Source organism: Ahaetulla prasina, chromosome 1 (assembly GCF_028640845.1).
Source record: "Ahaetulla prasina isolate Xishuangbanna chromosome 1, ASM2864084v1, whole genome shotgun sequence".
Classification (NCBI taxonomy): domain Eukaryota; kingdom Metazoa; phylum Chordata; class Lepidosauria; order Squamata; family Colubridae; genus Ahaetulla; species Ahaetulla prasina.
In genome coordinates, this window is record NC_080539.1 from 53258560 (window position 1) to 53282590 (window position 24031).

Genomic DNA, 24031 nt, shown 5'->3' on the forward strand with positions numbered 1-24031 from the left:
TATATTATTTTTAGAAACTTTGGAACAGTTTTCTCCTTGTTTTGGGGAGGGTGGGGAGGGTGAATTTCCTATCCATCCATGTGATCACACCGCCATCTATTGTCCACATTGTAGAAAGCAGACAATATAAATCAAATAATTGCCATGTTGAAACAGTTCCCACATTTATGGCAAAAGCAGGATTTTACTCTTCAGAAGCCATACTTGCTTTGATGAATTATTAATATTCAGATGCATAATAATGTAAGAAAAATGGATAAATCACTTTCTGTATCAATGATTAATAAAGAAGGAAGACCAGTTAATCCTGTGAATTCACTCTTGTATATTTTTACTCTGTGCATTCAATAGAACAAGAGAGAACTTTCCTCTCACCTTATTTGTGAGATAAACATTAAACATCACTGTGTAAATGCTCTGTAGTTCATTTCTGCTCAGGTATCAAAATTGATACCCAATTTTCCTGGGAAAAGATGAAAATACATTATTGAGGAGAGAAGAAAACACAGGAAGATACCACTCTTAACTTCTTCTGCAGTTATTTTTACCATTTTATTTCATCTATACCTTTTAAAGAAAATTTGAGGTTGTGTGGTAGATGTCTTAAAATATTGAAAAATTAGCAAAACGCCAAGGACAAAAGAAGCAAAACTTATACAGGTAGTTCTCGACTTATAACAGTTCATTTAGTGACTGTTTGAAGTTACAATGGACTAAAAAGGGGTCTTATGACCATTTTTCACACTTACCACCTTTGCAGCATCCCCATGGTCGTGTGGTTTACATTCGGGTGCTTGACAATTGCTTCATATTTATGACAGTTGCAGTGTCCCAGGGTCATATGATCTCCTTTTGCAACCTTCTGACCAGCAAAATCAATGGGGAAGCCAGATTCACTTAACAACCGTGTTACTTATTTAACAATTGCAGTGATTCACTTAACAAATGTAGCAAGAAAAGTCGTAAAATAGGGCAAAAACTCACTTAACAAATTTCTCACTTAGCAACATAAATTCTGGACTCAGTTGTGGTCATAAGTCGAGGACTACCTATACTTCTGTTCATGTTAGAGTAATGTCTGAGTGCTATCAATAATGGAACAAAATAGCACAAGACAAGAAAACATACATATTTCAAATATTAAAATTTTATCATTAACCTCTTCAAGAATTGTTATGTTTCTTGCATTTCTATTGGGAAAACATAGGGATTTGTGAACACCCACCAAAAATCAGGGAATGTGTGCATAAATAACTTCCAAGATAACTCAATTTTCTTGCATGGTTTTTCCAGGGCAATGTTTCTCAACCTCAGCAACTTTAATAGAATTTTTTTTTTTTTTATTTTAAGACGTGTGGAATTGAGCTCCCAGAATTCTCCAGCCAGAGAAGATCAGCGAATACAAGTAGTCCTCAACTTACAACCCAATTGAGCCCAAAATTTATCTTGCTAAGTGAGACATTTTTTAGTGAATTTTGCCCCATTTTACAACTTTTCTTGCTAGTTAAGTGAATCACTGAAGTTGTTACTAATAGGATTGGTTGTTAAATGACTCTGGCTTCTCCATTGACTTTGCTTATCAGAAGATTACAAAAGCGGATCACATCACCAGAGGACACTGCAACTGTCCTAAATATGAACTAGTTGCCAAGCACCTGATTTCCCCCCCCCCATCATATGACCATGGGAATGCTGCAACGGTCATAAGTGTGAAAATTTGTCACTCACTTTTCAGTGTCATTGTAACTTGGAACAGTCACTGAACTAGCTGTTGTAGGTCTATGCTACCTATGCTAGAAAATCTGGATTCAATCAGGAGATGGTGTGCACATTTTTATTTCATCCCCCCCCCCATGTAAATGGGCAAGTGAAGGCAGAGAACAGAAGCATCTGCATCTCCCTATTTTGTCTTAACGCATGTGGATACATATTTCTAAGCCGTCCTGAAGCCTAAGTCAACCTGACCTACCTAATATTGGTAGCGTAGGCGCAAATATAGCCAAGTCTGCGAATATTCAACTGGTTCTTCATTTCCCAAACTGTATAATACGATGCGCATTATAATGCGCATGCAGAAAGTGTGTGTGCGGGGAAGGGGAGGTGTGTGCAAATAGAGAGACTGCCTTAAGCTACGAAACCCTCCGAGACCACCGAGCTCCCGGTCTCCAAGGAACCGGGTGGGCTGGGTGCGGAGCAATGCGGCAAGGAGCCTTCCCACCGCGAGTCCCTAGCTCACGGCTTCTTTCTTTCGCCGCGCCTTGGGAAGGCTCCAAGCCTCCAACGTGCAGAGGCCTGTCGAAGTAAAACGTCTGGAAACTCCCCTCCCTCCGCCCCCCGCCCCCCGAAACTGGGCGGAGACGAATCGGAAGCATTTCCCGCCGAGGCGCGGAGTTCACGCGGCCTGAGGATGCGAGCGGGGCGGAGGCGCAGCCCGAGAGGTGGCGGGAACGGCGGTCCGGGAGACCAGTGGCAGAAAATGCGTTAGGAAGGAGGCCTACAAAGAAGGGGGGAATTGGGAGGCAGGGCGAAAGAGTGAGCAGGCCCAGCGGCGTTTCTCCTGTCGACTGTTTTTCCCACTCATTTCATCGCGCGCTTTTATGAGCTGCACATCAACTATTCCCAGGGTTGGAAGGAAGAGCGAGCGCGGGAGAAGGGAGTCCTTTGGCCAACTCTTCATTTTACACCAGCGGGTTTTTGACAGGAGTTGCAGATGGGAAGAAGGTGGTGACTTTTCTACCCGTGTGGGAAGCAATTCTGATAATGGAAAATATTATTGTTTCCCTAGTATCTGCGATTGTTGCATTTCATTTCGCCACTAGCTTTCTGCCTGAGAAAAGTCAGAAATGTCTACAGTGACCATATGTCCTTTATTACAATAGGTAACCCTTTATTTCAGGAAACCGCCCTTTACATTTATTTGTTTTTCAGACTTTTGTCCTTAAGTTTGGTCATTTAACTTTTGTCTTAAAAATTTAGTGCCACTTAATGCCCAGACGTTCACATTTGTGTGAAAAAGATACAGAAATTGAATTGCCTTTTAAAAATAAATTTACATGTACTAAATCTGTGCACTATCCACTGTGGTATCTCATTTACTTCAGATAGTCCTCGACTTATAACAGTTTATTTAGTGACCATTTGAAGTTATAACGGCACTGAAAATAATGAAATAATGATTTATGACAGTTTTTCACAGTTGTGACAGTTGCAGCCTACCCAGGGTCACATGATCAAAATTCATATGCTTGGCAATTGACTCATATTTATGACAGTGTCCCGGGGTCATGTCATCCCCTTTTGCGACCAAGCAAAATCAGTGGGGAAGCCAGATTCACTTAACAACTGTTACTAACTTAACAAGTGCAGTGATTCACTTAACTCTGGCAAGAAAGGTAAAATGGGACAAAACACAACTGTCTCACTTAGCAGCAGAAATTTTGGCCTCAATTGTGGTCGTAAGTCGAGGAATACCTGGAGTCACTTAAAAGAAAAAAAATACATTCTCTTCTTCAGGTTTGTATTAAAAAATGTTGCTACGGATGATTTCTGTTTTTATTGGATGGAACTTTTTCTATCTTTAGATTCTTTAAATAAGCATTGTGCATCTTATGTTTCTTTGTGGCTCCTATGAGCTATAAAGAAGTTAAGAAGTGAGCGCATCTAAGCCAGGCCTGCACACCTTGTAAAGGGGAAAGAGCCATGTGGATAAATTTAAAATAATCACAGGTAACAAAAGAAGAGCTGCTGCATTAATTAGCTATTAGATGGTACAGGTAGTCTTCCACTTACAACTGATTGCATCCCATGATCATAATCTTGGAGCTTGGCAACTTTTTCACACTTACTGGCAAGACTGTCAAGTTCCCTGTGATCATGTGATGACTATTTGCAATCTCTGCTAATCTCTTGAGAAAGTCATTAGGGAAGGTGGTATCAAAATTGTCACCTGCCAAAATATTTCTTCATGCACCAGGCAGGGGTGGGGCAGAATTCATTATTGGACTGACGAAACAAGGGAGGGGAGAGGATCTTATGCACTGGGCTGGAGAAACAAAACAAGGTTCTTCATAATCCCTGTTTTGTTTCTCCAGCTCAGTGCAGGAGTTTCCCTTCTGCACACAAAGAGGACAGAGTGAAAAAACAACATGGAAATCTATTTCTCCAGCCCAGCATATGAATTCCTACTGTACACAGACGGGAGTTGTCTGCCCACCTAAGGCAGGCAACTATTTCGCTCCATCCGCTAAATGACCAGCACAGCTGCTTTATCACACCACAACTTGGAGAATTGGGATTGCGATTGTTAAGTGAAGCAGTCATGGTTGCTTAAAGACCACTTTGCTCAAACAATTGAGATTTTTGATGTTGGCGAGGCCCGAAGGTATTGGAAATGCTCAGTCATTTGTCTTTTGAAGAAGCAGCACTGTTCGTTGGTGATATTGAATTTTCCAAAACCACCAACAGTTTCACAAGGCTGCTTGGTAGTCACATGTTCATGTTATTTAGGCTTGTTCTAGGCAAACTTGATTTCTGATTGCATCCACGCAATTAATTTGCTACACATAATGCATATTTACATATTTCAATGAGAGGCAGTCCTTGGTAGTCCTTGATTTACAACCATAAATTGCCTGGAATTATGGTCTTCAGAGTGTGGTTCTCATTAAGTGGGTGACTATGCCTGAGTTTGCAACCTTTTTTGTAATGGTTAAGTGAACGCTATGGTCATTAAGCAAATGCAGCAGTTATTAGCAAATTAGGTGGTAAGCAAACCCATTTTCCCCAGTGGGCATTTTTGGTCAAAAGCCAGTAAAAAACACTAAAAATCAGTCACAAGACACTGCAGACAACCCTAAATGCGAGCCGGTTGCCAAGTGCCCAAAATGCAATTACATGACAATGGGGAGGGAGGAACCGTTATAGCCGTTGAACTTTGAAATCAGGTCATAATTAGTAGCTCTGGAGAGTTCCACTGTAACTTTGAATGGTTGCTAAGCAACCACTCATTAATCAAGGATTACCTGTACTTGTATTAATATTTGGGATGAATTGGTTGACTCTGAAAAAATCTACCTACATTAATACTTGTTGCTGAAAATGCCCTTTCATGATAGGCTGAAAGAAATGGTGGTAAATCCTTCAAAACTCAGATACTCTATGGATAATCATCTAATTTTTTATTTTTTTTTAATAATTATTTTTTAAAATAATTTTCCTTATTGTTAAATATTTGAGGAGACACTTATGAACATTTCTTCTTCATGAATAAAGTACTTGTTTGGCTACTAAAATTGAATGGATCCAAAATCTACCAAAGAATAACAAGTATTCTTTCTCAAATATTGACCAGATTGCCTGGGAAACACTGGAGTAGATAGCTTAACCATTACTACCCTATGTTTTTATTTTAACTATTCCTGTAACAATTGTAAAATGAACACACAGGGTCATTTTAATTCTAGGATTTCATTGGGGAAAAATGCATTATTCAATATGGGTTTAATTATTCAACCTATAATTGGAATCTAGTTATTAGAGCCTATGTAATCTTTTTTTAAAAAACAGTATACTACAAAATCAAATCACATGAATATTTCTGCTCCAGAATAATGAATATGAAATACTGAAAAAATATTGATTCTTAAATGCAACTATTGCATTTATATTAATGAAAAGATTCACTAACAATAAGTTGCAGTTCGATAAGCAGTTTTAAAGTTAGTGCCTCTGCGAGTTACTGCAATTGTCATGACTTGTGTTCGCCTCGTAGCTTTCCACGTAGAATGAATCCGTGATAGCACGAAGCAAGCGAGCAGCAGATAAATACGGGGAAATATCCCAAAAGCGAACGGTCCCAAAAGACTTGTGCTCCAGGTGAGGCTCGAACTCACAACCTCGGCATTGCTCTGCTGTGTACTGCTGTATAAGTACCGCGCGCTAACCGATTGCGCCACTGGAGCCCTGACATCAACTCTTCCCGAACGCTTTATCAAGGGCTCAACCGCAGCGGACGCCATTTCAGCGCGCTTACTTTTTCGTTTCTGCCCGTTTCTCTCTTTGCTCTGAATTTCCGGGCCACAAAAAGTCCCGCACTAGAGAGGCAGAAGCAACGAGCTTTATTTGCTGCCGCCCGACCGGCCTTCTCTCTCCCCTTCCTTAGCCGTCGCGTTGTTTTAGCGGCGACGGCTGTTACTAGGCCCTGGCGCGGCCGTGACGCTGCGAGACTCCATTGCAGCGCGGGATGGGGCCTGTAATTGACCACCATCTCCCCGGTAGGGGAGAAGAGCAGGACGCGAATAGACTCTAAGTAGCAAAGGCGCCCCGGTCGGCTGGAGGGGACTCGCGTCTTTTGGGGAAAATGGGTGGAGGTCATGGCCGGGAAAGGCAAGGGAAAGAAAACTCCGCTGAGGAATTGGTGGGGGGGGGGGCTTCTCCACATCTGGCCGGCACGGAATCCCTAGAGGGGCGCCCTCGATCCAGAGCCTTGGCGGGGGTGCGTTAGGATCGTCCCCGGGTCTGAGCGGGTTATCGCAGGCGTTCAAAGAAGTAGGAGCAAAGGAAAAGGAGATTGAACTTTCTCTCAGATTGGAAATTTCTTCCATTTGGAAAATAACAATAAAAACTTCTGTCCCTCAAGATGCCCAAAAAATTTAAAAAATGAATCTATGGTCCACCCCTTATTTCTTTTGACAATATAAAACATAATATAGGCATTTTTGGCAGATAAGTGAAAGTATTCATAATTCAAACTGTTCACAGGTTATTCACTTTTTTTAGAATAGAATAGAATTCTTTATTGGCCAAGTATGATTGGAAACAAGGAATTTGTCTTTGGTGTATATGCTCTCAGAGTACATTTTCAGATCCGTAATTCAGCTTTTGCCAAAGCACACAGCAAAGGGGGGAGTCTTCCTTTGCTTACAGAAATTCAAGGCCAAAAGCTGCCAAAAAGTTTACCAAGAACTTCAACCCTTTGGCTTTGAGGGGGTTACTGAAGCATTTATGCTGATAATCTCTAGTGCAGTCAGCCTCATTACTATGCAACGATGCCATTTACTAGTTTATTTACCGTTGTGGTCTCCAAATGGAGGCGTGGGTTCATATCCGACTTCTGACACAATTCTTTTAAGACCTCACCTAGAGTACTGCATCCAGTTTTGGTCACCACACTATAGAAAAGATGTTGAGGCTCCAGAAAAAGTGCAGAGAACAACCAGAGTTATTAGGGGACTGGAGATTAAAACATGAAGAACAATTACAGGAACTGGGCATGGCTAATCTAGTGAAGAGAAGGACCAGGGGAGACATGATAGCAGTATTTTAATATTTGAGGGGCTGCCACAGAGAAGAGGGAGTCAAGCTGTTTTTCAAAGTACCTGAAGGCCAGACAAGGACTAATGGGTGGAAATTGACCAAGGAGAGATTCAACTTAGAAATAAGGAGGAACTTTCTGACAGTGAGAACAATCAATCAATGGAACAGCTTGCTCTTGGAAGTTGTGGGAGCTTCATCACTTGAGACTTTCAAGAAGAGATTGGACTGTCATTTGTCAGAAATTGTGTAGGGTCTCCTGCTTGAGCGCGGGGGGGGGGGGTTGGACTAGATGACCTACAAGGTCCCTTCCAACTCTGTTAATAGAATAGAATAGAATTTTTTTATTGGCCAAGTGTGATTGGACACACAAGGAATTTGTCTTGGTGCCTATGCTCTCAGTTTGCATAAAAGAAAAGATATGTTCATCAAGAATTCTAAGGTACAACACTTAATGATAGTCATAGGCTACAAATAAGTAATCAGGAAATAATATCAATATAAATCGTAAGGATACAAGCAACAAAGTTACAGTCGTACAGTCATAAGTGTAAGGAGATGGGTTATGGGAATGATGAGAAGATTAATAGTAGTGCAGATTTAGTAATAGTTTGACAGTGTTGAGGAAATTATTTGTTTAGCAGAGTGATGGCGTTCGGGAAGAAACTGTTCTTGTGTCTAGTTGTTCTGGTGTGCAGTGCTCTATAGCGTCATTTTGTGGGTAGGAGTTGAAACAGTTTATGTCCAGGATGTGAGGGGTCTGTAAATATTTTCACAGCCCTCTTTTTGACTTGTACAGTATACAGGTCCTCAGTGGAAGGCAGGTTGGTAGCAATCATTTGTTCTGCAGTTCTAATTATCCTCTGAAGTCTGTGTCTGTCTTGTTGGGTTGCAGAACCAAACCAGAAAGTTATAGAGGTACAGATGACAGACTCAATAATGTTAGGAAGCTTATGATCCACTTGCAAGTGTGTTCAGGTACCTGTAGCTCGTTTAGCTTAGTTAGAAGAGTGTCTGGAATGGTGGTATTGAATGCTGAACTAAAGTCTACAAAGATGATCCTTGCATAGTTCTTTGGAGATTCAAGATATTATAGGATGTAGTGCAGAGCCATATTAACAGCATCATCTGTTGATCTATTTGCTCAGTATGCAAATTGCAAGGGGTCTAACAGCAGATCCGTGATGGTTTTCAAGTGGGACAGCACTAGCCTTTCAAAAGTTTTCATGATTACAGATGTTAGAGCAACTGGCCTGTAGTCATTCAGTTTCTTGATAGTGGGCTTCTTCGGCACTGGGATGATGGTAGAGCGTTTGAAGCAAGAAGGAACATAGCATATCTAGTGATTTATTGAAGATACGGGTGAAGATTAGTCAATTGGTCAGCACAGACTTTTAGACAAGAAGGAGTCGTCTGGGCCTGGAGCTTTTCCTGGCTTTTGTCTAATCTAATCTAAACTATCAACTCAAATAGCAAACTGCTCTGCGAATAGCAGTTTTACACTCAAAATTTACTGTATAAACAAAAATACTAAATTCTTAAAGCTTGATCTAAAAACAAAGTCCAGGTGACCAGACATTGCTGCTATCCACCTGAGCTAATAACTGAAATCAGATATTGTCAATAATCAGTGGGGAAATTGAAAAGAAATCAAATAAGTTCTAAATCAATTCTATTTTAGAATCATTTTGGTCTTATTAGATGGATATGAGACCACTTGGGAGTATCAGATTGACTAAAAAGTTTTTTAAAATTCTAGAAGGAAAAGGAAATAAATTTCCATAAAACTGCCCAAAAAATTGAAATTGATTTAGCCATTTGGAGTCAAGGTTGGTTTGAAAATATTTTTTATTTTGTTGTATATGTATTTATTGCTACAGCATTAACACTTTGCTTTTTTACAGCACTCCCAAGTTTTCCCAAGAGGTATAGGCCAAAGAAAAGGGTATGGGAGAAATTAGTAACTCTTTCATATGCATAATGTGCCTGTCATCTTTTCACAGTGAAATGCCATCTTGGTCCCTTGCCTACATCTTCATAGAAGAACAATATATAATTTTTCTGTGAGTGATAATCGATCTCTTCTATAAACTTGCTTTACCTGTTATATTTGAGTAAGCTTACAACAAAAATGTGTAACTGCAGCATGTTCTGCAACTCAAACCCATCTATTTAACAATAGCATCAGTTAAAACAATAACAACATGAACTAACTTTTTGATCTTTCTGCTATTCGTATTCATTAATTTAATTGTAAGGAGAAGGAATAAGGGAGGGAAGTAACCAGGAGTGACAGGAAAAGAATAGTAAATGCAATGTGGTACTTTTGGGGATTCACTTGTCTATGCTTTACAAGTTGTTTCTTCTGCATTTACAATCAAATGTGGCTGTTTGCAGTGTTAACCAAAGTAACCTTGAAACCTCAAAGCAAGAGTTGTAATGTTGCTCAGTTGTAATGAAAGCTTTTGGGTACATTCCAGGATAACAGATGATCCATCATGAGAAATGAAACTATTAGTGATAATCATTATTAGTAGCTCCCAATAATTTTGTCCCCTGTTACTTATTTAAATTCCTTTTAACTATCCAAGTTGGTGGCAATTACTATAAATGTTTCCATAATCATGTTCTGTAAAGTCAGCTGTAAGATTTTGTAAAACAAGTTTTCTTTACTTCAATAAAATCTAAATCTGAATTGGTATGCTTTTTTATCAGAAAATATATAGTACACACACACACAAGTTCCAGAAAGCTATATTTCACAGAGGTAAAAACATTTTAAAAACATTTTAACTTGAAATGTTATGTTACACATAGGTCAGATATTAATGATATAATTATATGTTAGGGTGAATAGAGGGCACAAAAATAATTCACTCTACCAATGCATTCTCTTTATTAAAATTGAACAAATTTCTGTGAGGAAGTTATCTTAGACATACGGTACTTTTTGGTGTGTGAGTTGATCATTGGCTAAACTGTGGAGAATGCCCTTCAGCTAAGTAATCAGCTAAATAATCTTTTGGATCTTAAACTCATCAGCTGAGGAGAGTGCACTGTCATACACCCATCATTCCAATTATACAGAGACACTCATTTGCAATAGCCTATAAAACAGTTTCCAGACCTAGTAAGTTTGTGTATCAATTCCTTTGGAGCATATTGCTATCGACTCATGGAGAACACACTTGTGAATGTAAAGAAATGGGTAAAAGAAAACAAAGGTGCTTTTCTGCCTCCAGTATGCAATAAGCTTATGTAAGTGATGGATACTATTACTACTACTATTTATTTTTCAAAGATTTGTACAAGTCAAGGATAAAGTTGTTTCTGACAAAACACTTGATGATTAGTTATGGTCTCTTGCTAAGCTAGCCTAAAGGTTGCTTTATATTTGGAAACTTATCAATAAATAAATGACAACTGTGGATTCTAATTTAAACAAAAATCCATAGCTGTTACTCTCTAGAAGTACTATTTTAATCCAGAAGCTGTTGGCATTGCTCATATCAAAATAGTCTGTAAATTGTACGTTATCTTAATTTATAAGTAAATTATGCATGCATCTAGACTTACATATTTAGCTATGATGATGCAAAAATTATTACTGAAGTTCCAGAGCAAAACTGCCCTTACATACTTGACACTGCACATACTTAGGTTTCATGTACTGTATATACAGTATGTTAGTGTCTTCATCACTTCCCATTTGCCAACTCCTAAGTCTGTCTACGTGCATGTTTGCAGTAATTCTTTGGCTCCAAATCTTAAATTTTCTGGAACTGTTTTCCAACTATTTGTTAGAAAAGTTATAATCTAGAGTGGGGTATGGAGAAGATGATAAGATGGTATTTAAAAGATACAGAAACAAATAGGAAATAACTGAATTCAAAAGCCTTGAGTTACAAGCTTCTGACTAAAACTCATATGTTGTCTTATTTTTTTCCTACTCTTGCACAGCTTACATATTTTATTTTAAACAATAAAAAAGAACATCCTGTATAAAAATGTAATCTATGTACTAATCAATCTGTGTTACATTTATTGTGATATGAAGTTAGCAGTTACATCAGTTTATTTAATGGGAGAAAAAAGTAGGAAATTGAAAGTACAAATTAGTATATATTGTCTAAAGATCTAATCAATCAATGATTCTTCCAGAACAAATGAATATGGAGAACAACTGTTTTGAAGGGAATCACTAAAGCAAACACACACACACACACACACACATTTTATGTTGCAATATTGTATTCTGATCATAAGTATGTATCATTTCCTAAAAAGATATACAGTAAAGGTTCCAATATCCAAAAAATATTTTTTGTTGAATTAATGGAATTTTTAACTTATAAAACTTGCCATAATAGCATTTGTGTACTACAGCCCTTACCCTTGAGCTGACAGTAACTGCTGTTTGGTTTGGACAACATAGTTAACTGTAGTTAATAAAAAACAGACATAAGTTTCCCAAGTCCATACAGTTATGCCAAAACGTTAGTGGCATAAAAAATGCACAAACTAGAATCATAGGAATGTTATAGCAAAAACCTATATATTTTGCATTCTATCTGAATGAGCCTCCAATGGGAATTCAATCTAGGTTGAATTTTGCTTGTAGATTATATGATTACCTCATTATCTTCACTTATTTGCTTGTTTTTTTAATAAGGGTAATACCCCATTAATGCTCAATAGACTAATACAAAAGAAACAAAACATGATAGGTAGATCTGAAGATGTCTTTCTCCCCAAGGAACGCAAAAACAAAGTATTATATACTGCAAGTATTGTTTTCTTCAAGTTGTCCATGAAAATAAACTTCAGGGTGGAAGTTACTTCTGATTTGAATGGAGCAATGCACCATTAGTAAAACAACCCACCCACCCCACATTCTTCACTTTTCTGCACAGTTTTTAAATACTTTAATCCTTTTATCCCTTAATTTTTCAGTATTTCATATGGTTGCTGCTGACTATGGTTATTAAAGCAAAATACTTGTATTGTTATATGCCACCTTTTTCTTTACTATGAGAAAGGGACAGCAATGAAATTGAATGAAGTATTCAAAAAGTTGATGCTTAAAAAATACTGTTCTGCAGGCATCACCGACAGCTCAATATAATGTTTGTTGGTGGACCAAACCAACGGAAAGATTACCATATTGAAGAAGGAGAAGAGGTAATAAAATCTCTTGGTTGTGCATACTTTTTAAAGCTTAATATTCTTCCCTATAAGACTAGAAAAAGCTTTTCTTTTTCATTAGAAAAATATAAATTTAAAAGTTTTATGGTATGAAGTACACAGTTTGAATGTGGCTAAAGTAATTCCAAATATTTCACATTAAAGAAACAATAAGCAAATTATTTACTCAACTTCACAATGGAGATTTTATCTGGATTGGTCTGAAAGATTTGAGATACAAAGGAAATGAGAGCACCAGACAACTGGGAAATATAGTATTCTTTAATCAGTCTCTTCAATTTACTTGGGCACCATGTTCAAAATGTTCAGTTCAGCAGAACCATTCTTCAAATGACTCATTTTTTAAAAAAAAACATAGTTTGATCTTTTGCATGTTATTCTTTTCATTGCTCTTATAATCCTATTTCCCCATTATCCCACATACTGCCAACACTTTCACATTATTGTGAAACTCAGTCAGGCAGTTTATAGCTCAACAATTTTTGGGAATAAAAATAATGCAATGGTACCAGCATGCTCGCTCTCTAAATCTAACAAAAAACTTCCTATCATCTCATATACATGTGCTTTCTAAATATGTAAAAAAATGTTTATTTTATCATCAGTCATATAGTGCTTGCCCAAAAAGTGTATGAAATATAAAATAGGGTTAAAAATTAGTTTAAAAATTAGTTAAAATGCATATAATATAAATACACATAATATCCCATGACTAAGTACATAAAATAACAATGGTAGCCATAACTTGCATTGTATTCATCAGGAGCTCTCAGATGCTAAGGTGTCTTAAAAGGCTTGGGCCTTCACAACATGTTTGACTTCAGGGACAACCCACAAAGGGAAAGAGAGAAAGAGACAAAGCTTCAGAAGTACATGTAGGCCTCCAAGAAGATTGATCTTTTGTCCCTCCAGGTTTCTTTGATATTGTGATAAAAAATTCTATGTGCTATTCTGTCCTTGTCAAATCATCATTATTGCTAGCTCAATTTGAACAAGGTAATCAGACCATCTTTCTCTTATGACTAATTCTAAAAATCTATGTGTGTATAGAGTGCAGTCATATCATCCATTCACTATGCAGTCTTCATTATGTTTAAGTGAATATGAGGTCCATGGTTACTACCGTACTTCTAAACGAAGATGATGTAGATGGCAAGTCTTTTTTTCCCCTTTTTATACTGATACCGGTTGTACTGTAATAATTGATTCCAATTCCTGTCCGTTTTTAAAAGCTATTCTGATTGAACATGAAGATTTGTCAAGGAACATCATTTAAAAAATAACCTTTTCTTTACAGAATGCTGATATATGAGCTAGATAAGGGGTTTCCAACCTTGGCAACTTTAAGACTTGTGTCTTAAATTCTAGGAGTTGAAGTCCACAAGTCTTAAAGTTGCCAAGGTTGGAGACCCCTGAGCTAGATGACAGAAAATTAGCCAAAATATTCTATAAATCTGCCCTTGCAATTCTATTTCTATTAAAAGAAAATCAGCTGTCTGCCTTTAATTATTTAATTATTAATTATTTAATAATAATGTCAATTTAATTATTCTACCGGTAATAATATAGATTTCAATGGCAACTTAAAATGTGAATGTGTTTCTGGAAGAAGCTTTGGGGATCTAGATTTGATGACTGGAAATGGTTGACACAGCTGGAATTCTTTAGCATCTTCAATATCTTGTTTCAGATTAAAGTCAAAAGGGGCACTTGAGCTATTCTCACAAATAAACAAATAATGCTTTAGGAATTATTACTTTTCTGATACTGCTTCACCAATTTAAACAATAAAACAGCAGGAAGTTAGATGTTTTGAGATAATGCTTAGGTACAAATTCATGACTATTGACATGAGAGGCAACCCATTGGAGAAGTAAATTGCTACTTTTGGCCAGGAGAACTGTCCTGTTTGCATTTATTTATTTTATTTTTTATTTTATTTATTTATTTTGTCACACAGTATATATAAGCATAAGCACAAAATAACTAAACAATACATAAGCATATATATAAGCATGAGTATATAATAACTATATTAATTGGATATAATGGAAGGAAACAATAGGACAGGAACAGTAGGCACACTTGTGCTCTTATGCATGCCCCTTATAGACCTCTTAGGAATGGGGTGAGGTCAATAGTAGACAGTTTTTGGTTGAAACTCTGGGGATTTTGGGAAGAGACCACAGAGTCAGATAGTGTATTCCAACTATTAACAACTCTGTTACTGAAGTCATATTTTCTACAATCAAGATTGGAGCGGTTAACATTAAGCTTAAATCTATTGTGTGCTCGTGTATTGTTGCAATTGAAGCTGAAGTATTTCTGGACACGTTCAATTGTACTGATGTCAGAAATGTGGTATGGGTTCCAGACAGTCAAGCTGTATTCAAGAATTGGTCTAACAAATGTTTTATATGCTTTGATTAGTAGTGTAGTGTTTTTGGAGAAGAAGCTACGCAAGATTAGGTTTACAACTCTTAAAGCTTTTTTTGCAATGTAGTTGCAGTGGGCTTTGGCACTTAGATCATTGGATATGAAAACTCCAAGGTCTTTAACAGGGTGGGGCTCATCTGTAAGGTAATGTCCATCAAGCTTGTACTTAGTGTTTAGGTTCTTTTTTCCAATATGTAGGACTGAGCATTTGCTGGTTGAGATTTGGAGTTGCTAAGTTTTAGACCATTTAGATACAAAGTCAAGGTCTTTTTGAAGGGTAGCTGTATTGTTGGTGGTGTTAAATAGTTTTACATCGTCAGCAAAGAGAACACAATTACTTGTAATATGGTCACAGAGATCATTAACGTATAATATGAAGAGTGTTGGTCCAAGAACGCTGCCTTGGGGAACACTGCTTTTGACAGGAACAGGATTTGATAGAGCATTGCCAATTTTGACCACTTGTTCTCTGTTTGACAGGAAAGCTGTTATCCAATTGTGGAGGGGTCCTGAGATGCCATAGGATTTTAGTTTTAGGAGAAGTTTATCATGTACTACTGAGTCAAAAGCTTTGCAGAAGTCTATGTAAATTGCATCTGTTGCTTTGACTTGATCAAGATTTGTAATCCATATGTTTTTGCAGTGAAGAAGTTGTAAATTACATGATAATTTTTTTCTGAAACCAAATTGTTTATTAGAGAGTAGGTTGTTTGTTTCTAGGTGGGGGGTAATGGATTGGTTGGTGATAGATTCCATTACTTTGCAGGTGACACAACATAGAGAGATTGGTCTGTAATTTTCAACTAGGCTGGGGTCTCCTTTTTTGAAGACTGGGATGACCGTGGCTAGTGACCAAAGTTTGGGAAGGGAACTGGACGTGAAAGCTTTATTAAAGATTATGCTTAGGGGGTCTGCTATATTAGTGGATTTGTTCCTTCCTTCACCACTATTGTTGTCTCTCTTCAACTGCTGAGCAGCAATAGATAACAGTATTCGCTTGCAAACTGCCTCACCTGATTTGCAGGCGAAAGTGACTTTTCTGCTGCTGTTTCTTAACACTGGCATCAATGAGTATCTTCTTCATGTTTAAAAAAAATAACAAAACAAATGGATAATAGGTAAGGCCACCAGTAATATTTAAATTTGCTTGTTTTAGAATATAGAATTCAGAGACAAGCAGAAATGAGAACTACTGATTGTATATCTTGCTTATATGCTTATCATGAAAATCTGAACAGCTATTATAGAATAAGTAGAGTTGGATTAGATCATCTTTCCCCAATTTGGTATGACTCAGTTACATTATATACCATCTCGCCAATTAGTGAGATGGGAATTATGAAATACTGTATATAAACCAAAGATCTGCAGGAGTCCAAATTGGAAAAGGCTGATATATAGATAGTCCTCGATTTATTCATTTAGTTATTCATTTAACACTAGTTCAAAGTTACAATGGCCTCAGAAAAACCCATCCTTGAAGTTATGATTATTGCACCAGTGTACCATTCCCATAATCACATGTTTGCAATTTGGGCACTGGCAACCAACTCACATTTACTATGGTTGCAGAATCTTAAGGTCACAATTCACTACCTTCCCAGTTGACTTCCATTAAGCAAAGTCAATTGGAAAAGGAGGATTCGCTTAATCACCATAGTAAAAATGGTCTTAAAGTTTTGTCCAGGCACATGATTATTCACTTAGCAACTGCAAGTCTTAGCAACTAAAATTTCAGTCCCAGTTGTGCTCATCAGTCAAGAACTACCTGTACAGAAGATCAATTGTAGACAGATCCAACAGGTACATTCATCATATGTCTGTACATTAAGCAGATACTTATCCCATCATTAAAGATTACACTAAAATAAGGTTATTTTTATTTGTGTCAGACAGATTATTACAGTGGTTGGGTTGCCAAAAGTCTGGTAGCATTTGTTATTCATTATTGCACATTCTTAATAATTGAAGCTACTTATTTGAATAGCTGAAGCTCAGCAAAATGCTTGCCAAATCAGATTTAGTAACTCAATATGTTATCCTGACTAGCCATATGGTTAGTTATTTTTTAAGCCATAAACAAACAAACATGAACAAGCATTTAGTGTATTGCTAAAACATGATTTGCCTGCAATTTTCTGAGTCTCTCATAGATGTCAGTATATTTCTTTCTATCCCTTGAATTCTTAAAAACATAAATCAGCGCAATAATGAAATCTAAGACTAAAATTGAATGTTAAATTAAACATTTACAACGAAGACAGAATGGTATACAGGGATTTAAGAAGTATAAAGGACATAAACATCTAGGCTAATTAAATTTCATCACAAATAGGTCAATCCTCATGAAATCTTCACAAGCAGAAAAAAAATAGATTGGTTAAGTTCAAAGTATGTTTACTTTTTCTAAAGCAGATATTAGAAGCCAACTCTTACAGCACTTCTATATAACAAAATGACCAGGATCCTGATCTTGTACAGAGCCATTTTATTTATTTATTCATTCACTATTTTTTATTTCTTAGATTTTTATCTCATCTTTATTATTCTTTATAAATAACTCAAGATAGCAAACGTACCTAATATTCCTTCCTCCTCCTATTTTCTCCACAACAACCCTATTGACTGAGAGAGATGGACTGCACCAAAGACATCCAGCTGGCTTTCATGTTTAAAGCAGAACTAGAACATACAATCTATGTAACATTTGATATAGTTTAGGCTTTTTTGGTCAATAACATACATCATCTGCATCCAAAAGTACAGGTATGTTCATTTTGCCAACTAATACCTCGTAAGGTCATAAGCATTCCTGATACATTTATCCATAAATGCATTCAAATCCAAGAGACAGCATCCAACCTAAAAAAGAAGAGATAACCATCCCCACAAGGTTCCTCCTATTTAGATTTAGGAACCGATAGTCCAGATTTTAGCTTTCTTCAGTGATTTTGGTTTTAAATGATGATAATAATAATAATAACAACAACAACAACAACAACAGATTTGGAAGGGACCTTGGAGGCTTCTAGTCCAACCCCCTGCCCAGGCAGGAAACCCTACACCATTTCAGTCAAATGGCTATCCAACATTTTCTTAAAAATTTCCAGTGTTGGAGCATTCACAGTGTTGGAGCATTCACAACTAGTCCAGAATACTACATTGACACAACTATAGTTTGACCAAACTTACCTTGTTCAAATTTCTGCAGAAAACCTGGAACGAAAATGAGCAACAGATGGCATTCAATAATAACTGTTTTCACATATCCATTAATGTTGCATCTATTCATTTTTCCATTCATCCTAGGAAAAATCATAAATATATTATTCATAAAGAAGTGTTTTATTAAGTCCTCTATCTTATAATAAAAGGCCAAATTCAATGATTGTTAAAAATTAAAGTATAATACAATAAAGCAGTGTTGAAATCCAAATTTTTTTACTACCGGTTCTGTGGACGTGGCTTGGTGGATGTGATATGGCTTGGTGGGCAAAATTCATCTAGAGTTTGACACTTTGACATGAAAATGAAAGTTATGCCAGGTCAGTTTTCAGTTGGAAACCTTCTATTTTTTTAATTATTTTTTTGAAAGGACAAATGTATTTACATTGCAAATTAAAAACGCAGTCCAAAAATCTCATACTGAAGAGTAAACAGGAATTTCAGTCTGACCATCTTTTGTTCCCAAGTTAAACTGATTATTTTCGAAACAGTGATTCAACTATGCATAAAACATTAAAACATTATGTTATAATCAGCTTTTCATTCATAGTGGCATATCCATCTGAAGATATGGAAGAACTACGAAACATATTGTTAAAAGGAGTTATTTGAGTAGAACAATTTGATTACTGCAATGCTCTCTACATGGGGCTCCCCTTGAGGAGCATCCGGAGGCTCCAGTTGGTTCAGAATGCAGCTGCGCGGGTGATAGAGGGAGCCGCACGTGGCTCCCATGTAACACCACTCCTGTGCAGGCTGCACTGGCTACCTGTGGTCTTTCAGGTGCACTTCAAGGTTTTGGTTACCACCTTTAAAGCGCTCCATGGCTTAGGGCCAGGGTACTTACGGGACCGCCTGCTGCTGCCGAATGCCTCCCACCGACCCGTACGCTCGCACAGAGAGGGACTCCTCAGGGTGCCATCTGCCAAGCAATGCCGGCTGGCGGCCCCCAGGGGAAGGTCCTTCTCTGTGGGGGCTCCCACCCTCTGGAATGAACTTCCCCCTGGACTTCGTCAATTGCCGGACCTTCGGACCTTCCGCCGCGAGCTGAAGACCTATTTGTTTATTTGCGCAGGGCTGGCATAGGATTTTTAATAGTTTTAATATTTGATATAAATTTTATGGGGTTTTTATGATTTTAAATGTTTTAATTCGGCCATATGTTTAATAAGTTTTTTAATTAACATAACATAACATAACATAACATAACATAACATAACATAACATAACATAACATAACATAACATAACATCAGAGTTGGAAGGGACCTTGGAGGCCTTCTAGTCCAACCCCCTGCCCAGGCAGGAAACCCTACACCATCTCAGTCAGATGGTTATCCAACATTTTCTTAAAAATTTCCAGTGTTGGAGCATTCACAACTTCTGAAGGCAAGTCGTTCCACTTATTAATTGTTCTAACTGTCAGGAAATTTCTCCTTAGTTCTAAGTTGCTTCTTTCTTTGATCAGTTTCCACCCATTGCTTCTTGTTCTACCCTCAGGTGCTTTGGAGAACAGCCCGACTCCCTCTTCTTTGTGGCAGCCCCTGAGATATTGGAACACAGCTATCATGTCTCCCCTAGTCCTTTTTGTTAAACTAGACATACCCATTTCCTGCAACCGTTCTTCATATGTTTTATCCTCCAGTCCCCTAATCATCTTTGTTGCTCTTCTCTGCACTCTTTCTAGAGTCTCAACATCTTTTTTACATCGTGGCAACCAAAACTGGATGCAATATTCCAAGTGTGGCCTTACCAAGGCATTATAAAGTGGTACTAATACTTCATGTGATCTTGATTCTATCCCTCTGTTTATGCAGCCCAGAACTGTGTTGGCTTTTTTAACAGCTGCTGCACACTGCTGGCTCATATCTAAATGGTTATCCACTTTATTGTTTTATTTGTATACTATTATCGTTTTATCTAGGCTGTAAACCGCCCTGAGTCCTTCGGGAGAAGGGCGGTATAAAAATCCAATAAATAATAATAATAATAATAATTACTGACCCTGCCTCCCTTTCTATGCATCAGTGAAGTTTTATTCCTGGCTACACTTCAGCTGGTTATAAATAAATACAATCTCAATAATTTATTTAGTGGAGAAAGCAAACATGCATGCAAATGTTATATTGGACTACTAAAAATGACTTCATATCAGTGGTGAAATCCAATTTTTTTTACTACCGGTTCTGTGGGTGTGGCTTGGTGGGCTTTGCAGGGAAAGGCTACTGCAAAATCTCCATTCCCTCCCCACTCCAGGGGTAGGATATTGCAAAATCTCCATTCCCTCCCTACTCCTGGGGGAAGGATATTGCAAAATCCCCATTCCCACCCCACTCTGCGACCAGCCAGAGGTGGTATTTGCTGGTTCTCCAAACTATTCAAAATTTCCACTACTGGTTCTCCGAACTACTCATAATTTCCGCTAATGGTTCTCCAGAACCTGCCAGAACCTGCTGGATTTCACTCCTGCTTCATATATATACACACACACACACACACACACGCATACATACACACACACACACACACACACACACACACACACACACATATAGTCTCACTCATCTTCAGGCTGGTGCACCAGCCTGAAGGTGATGAGTGTGACCTCGTCAAAACATCGGCAATATACTCTCAACCTTACATGGGAAAAGACCCGAATATGCCAAGACTACATACCTATACCCATGAAAACCTATGAAAACAAATATATACATATATATATATATATATATATATATATATATATATATATATATATATATATATATATATATATAATGTACATGTACATCTTGTATGTTGCATTTTGCACAAAGACAAAACCTGAAAGAACAAAAGTTTTTTTTTCCTGATTCTACATATGTATAGAATGACATGTACATTATGTGCTACTTTACTTATTTGATCCCATAGCCCTCCGTTTCCCATTGGATCATCCTCATGTTGAAAAAAAAATAGAATTGAACTCTACATGGGTATTCTGAGGGAAGACCCATCTTGCAATTGCTTCCAGAAAGAGCATAATCTCACTTGGACTATGTAAACTGCAAGGCTTCAGATTTTGCTAAAGAAGCTTGATAAAGCATCCACTGTTAAAAATGATTCCTATGTCACTATGTCATAACAAACAACTTGAAAACAGCTCAAAGTAGTCTTCTTGTGATATTATACAGAATGCAATATAGAATAACAAGGTGAGCCAGGTTAATAGTATAAATGATATTTCCAAGAGCTATAAAATTTGTTGTATCGATAAGAACTCCAGAAATGACTGTTCATCAACTTAGGCTACAATGTATTAAAAACACTGATATGTTTTTAATCTAACTTTTTCCTCCTTCCTACACAGTTGTTTTACCAGCTGCAGGCAGACATGTGCCTGAAGATAATAGAAAATGGAAAACACAAGGATATCCACATTAAAGAAGGAGAGGTAAAAATAGGTTTGTGTATAAACTAGCAAGCAAATCTCAGGCTGTAATTCTAGTATATTTCTCTGTTTTGGTATATATTATTTTCATATAATAATTTATTTAATAATTACATGAGACAGTTCAGTACATTTTCCATTTCCCACTTTGGTAGCACATCATACAAAAAAAGAGAAAGAAAAACCTGGAAAATGTTAAGGTTTATATTATTATTGTTATTATCATTATTGTGACACTACATCATGTTATAATTTTAATTAGCTATTCTAAGAACCTTTTCACAAGTGCTGTTACAAAGAAAACAGAAGAGCTGAAGGTACTAAAGCTAGAATCAGTACTTAGACCATTCAGAATCATTATATAAACCCTGAGGAGATATTTTCAAGATATTTTATTTTCAAAAAAATGTTTTCAAGGTTTTCAAGTAAAGATTGGGCAAGTATTTGTTCAGGATGTTATAAGGTCTTCTGCCTTGGATAGAGGTTCTACTAGAAGATCTCCATCTTCTACTGTAACTCTATGATTCTATAATTCTGACTCTGAAGGCTGGGCAAAGTCTGTTGCCTCAACATTGAGGGAAGAAAAGAACTAAAATTTAAACCCCTGGTGAAAACATATATATTTCTAATGCAGGGGTGAAATGTCAGTGGTTCACTCTGATTCGGGTGAACCAGTAGTGATAAAAACTACCAGTTCAGATGAATAGGTAGTAAAAAATGCCTTAAAAAGTAAAAAAAAAAAAAGTTGGCCATGCTCACCCAGTTATATGAACCCCACAGAACCAGTAGCAAAAAATTTTTGCAATTCACCACAGTTCTAATGTATGTTCTTCAGTAGGCAGATCTCCTGTGCAGTAGTGGGTTTCACTTACCTTCGCTACCAGTTTGGAACTGTGAGCGTGCATGAGTGCTTGCTTTGCTTGCGCGTGTGGTTCTGTGCATGCGCAGAGCATCCATGATGACGTCCGGGTAAGTGGGCGGAGTCTCCCACCTCCACTATCAGTTCACCCGAACCTGGGCGAACTGGTAGAAACCCACCACTGCTCCTGTGTATATATGTGTGAAATTTATCCACCCATGTTACAGTAGCGGCCAAAATTTTGGAAACCTTTTGGGAAAAGAATATTTTTGAAGTTTGATGGCTAATAACACCACTTTATTGATCTTGGTTTCATCATTTCAAATAACACTGTCCCATTGTTCCTCTGTCCAAGTAACATGGATTTTAGCCCAGTTTAGTCTTTTCAACCTTTGTTTAAGAGATAAAAGTGGCTTTTTTTGTGGAATTCTAAATTTTAGCCCAAATTCCTGCAGTCTGCGCCGAACAGTCCTTGCACTCAACTTCATATTGCATTGCACCATTTCATCTTGTATACACCCAGATGATTTTCTTCTGTCACATAGGTAACAGTCTCTTAATTCTTCTATCATCACTTGCTGTTGTGCACCTTTTCCTGCCTTTATCAGTGTGGTTTTGTGGTGACTGAGTCTCATTATACCACTTCAAAAACATAGAAATGCCACTTTTGGTTAAGTTTCCACCAATTTTTCTTCTAATTTCTTTATAACTGTAGCCTTGTTCACTTAATAATACTATTTTACATCACTTTGTGGGTCACCAGTCAACTCTTTGTACCATTATTTTAATTTTATTACGTTTTACAAGCTCACTAAATGAAAGAACACAAAAAACCCCAACCAACTTGATAGCGATCACATAACACACTGACAAATGTTCTCCTCTCAGCTTCAATACATGACATCAATAACTGAATCCTACTAGGATCTGATTGGCTCATTACCAAAACAAAATGACACCTGATTGGCTCTCTAAATACTCATGCTCATTGGCTACAATCAGATGTAGGAAAGCTACCTAATATCAACCTAAGCAAGTTGTGCTTCCTTTTTCTGGTTATTTGGCTATAGCTTTTCATAGAATACAGATAATTGAACAAACTTTGTTGCATATTACATTCTTGATCAAATTATCTTTCCATTGATATATAATTTTATGGTACTACTCCAAAAAAAGTGATGTTAATAGCCATCAAACCTCAAAAATACACTGTTCCCAAAAGGTTTCCAAAATTTTGGCCACTACTGTATGTCTGTGAAACATCTCCTTATGATAAAGCTCAGAACACAGTTTAAAGGTCTGGAGATTTGACAGATTTGAGAAAGGCTGGGAGAAGAATGAAATGGAGAACAAACCTAAATAATCAAGAAATAGTAGGTAAGCCCATTGGCAACATAACCCATAAAAAGCAATTTAGCATTTCAAATTATTCAACTCTGTCCTAATGAACTCACTAAAAAAGAGAGTAGGGAATCCCTTTTACCAAGTTTCTGTATTTTACTGGTTCCAGGTTTCTGTTTCTGTATGTACCCCAGGCTATCTTTAAATAAATCTGTATCGTTTTTC

General features: G+C 37.2%; 1 protein-coding gene and 1 non-coding gene across 3 annotated transcripts in view; one reads left to right on the plus strand and one right to left on the minus strand.

Annotated features, from left to right (window-relative positions):
- Nucleotides 1-5866: 5866 nt before the first annotated feature.
- On the minus strand, nt 5867-5960 carry TRNAI-UAU (transfer RNA isoleucine (anticodon UAU)). The gene is made up of 2 exons: nt 5923-5960; nt 5867-5902 (listed from the first exon to the last, which is right to left on the minus strand). It is a non-coding gene; the product is annotated as a tRNA-Ile (tRNA).
- Nucleotides 5961-10437: 4477 nt separating this feature from the next.
- Nucleotides 10438-24031, plus strand: part of HAAO (3-hydroxyanthranilate 3,4-dioxygenase) — a 39741-nt gene continuing 26147 nt past the window's right edge. For both annotated transcript variants that reach the window (XM_058163784.1, XM_058163785.1), the window contains exons 1-3: nt 10438-10569; nt 12414-12492; nt 21526-21609. In XM_058163784.1, the coding sequence (XP_058019767.1) occupies nt 10487-10569; nt 12414-12492; nt 21526-21609 (246 nt within the window). In that variant the 5' untranslated portion in view covers nt 10438-10486. The remainder of the gene's footprint in view (nt 10570-12413; nt 12493-21525; nt 21610-24031) is intronic.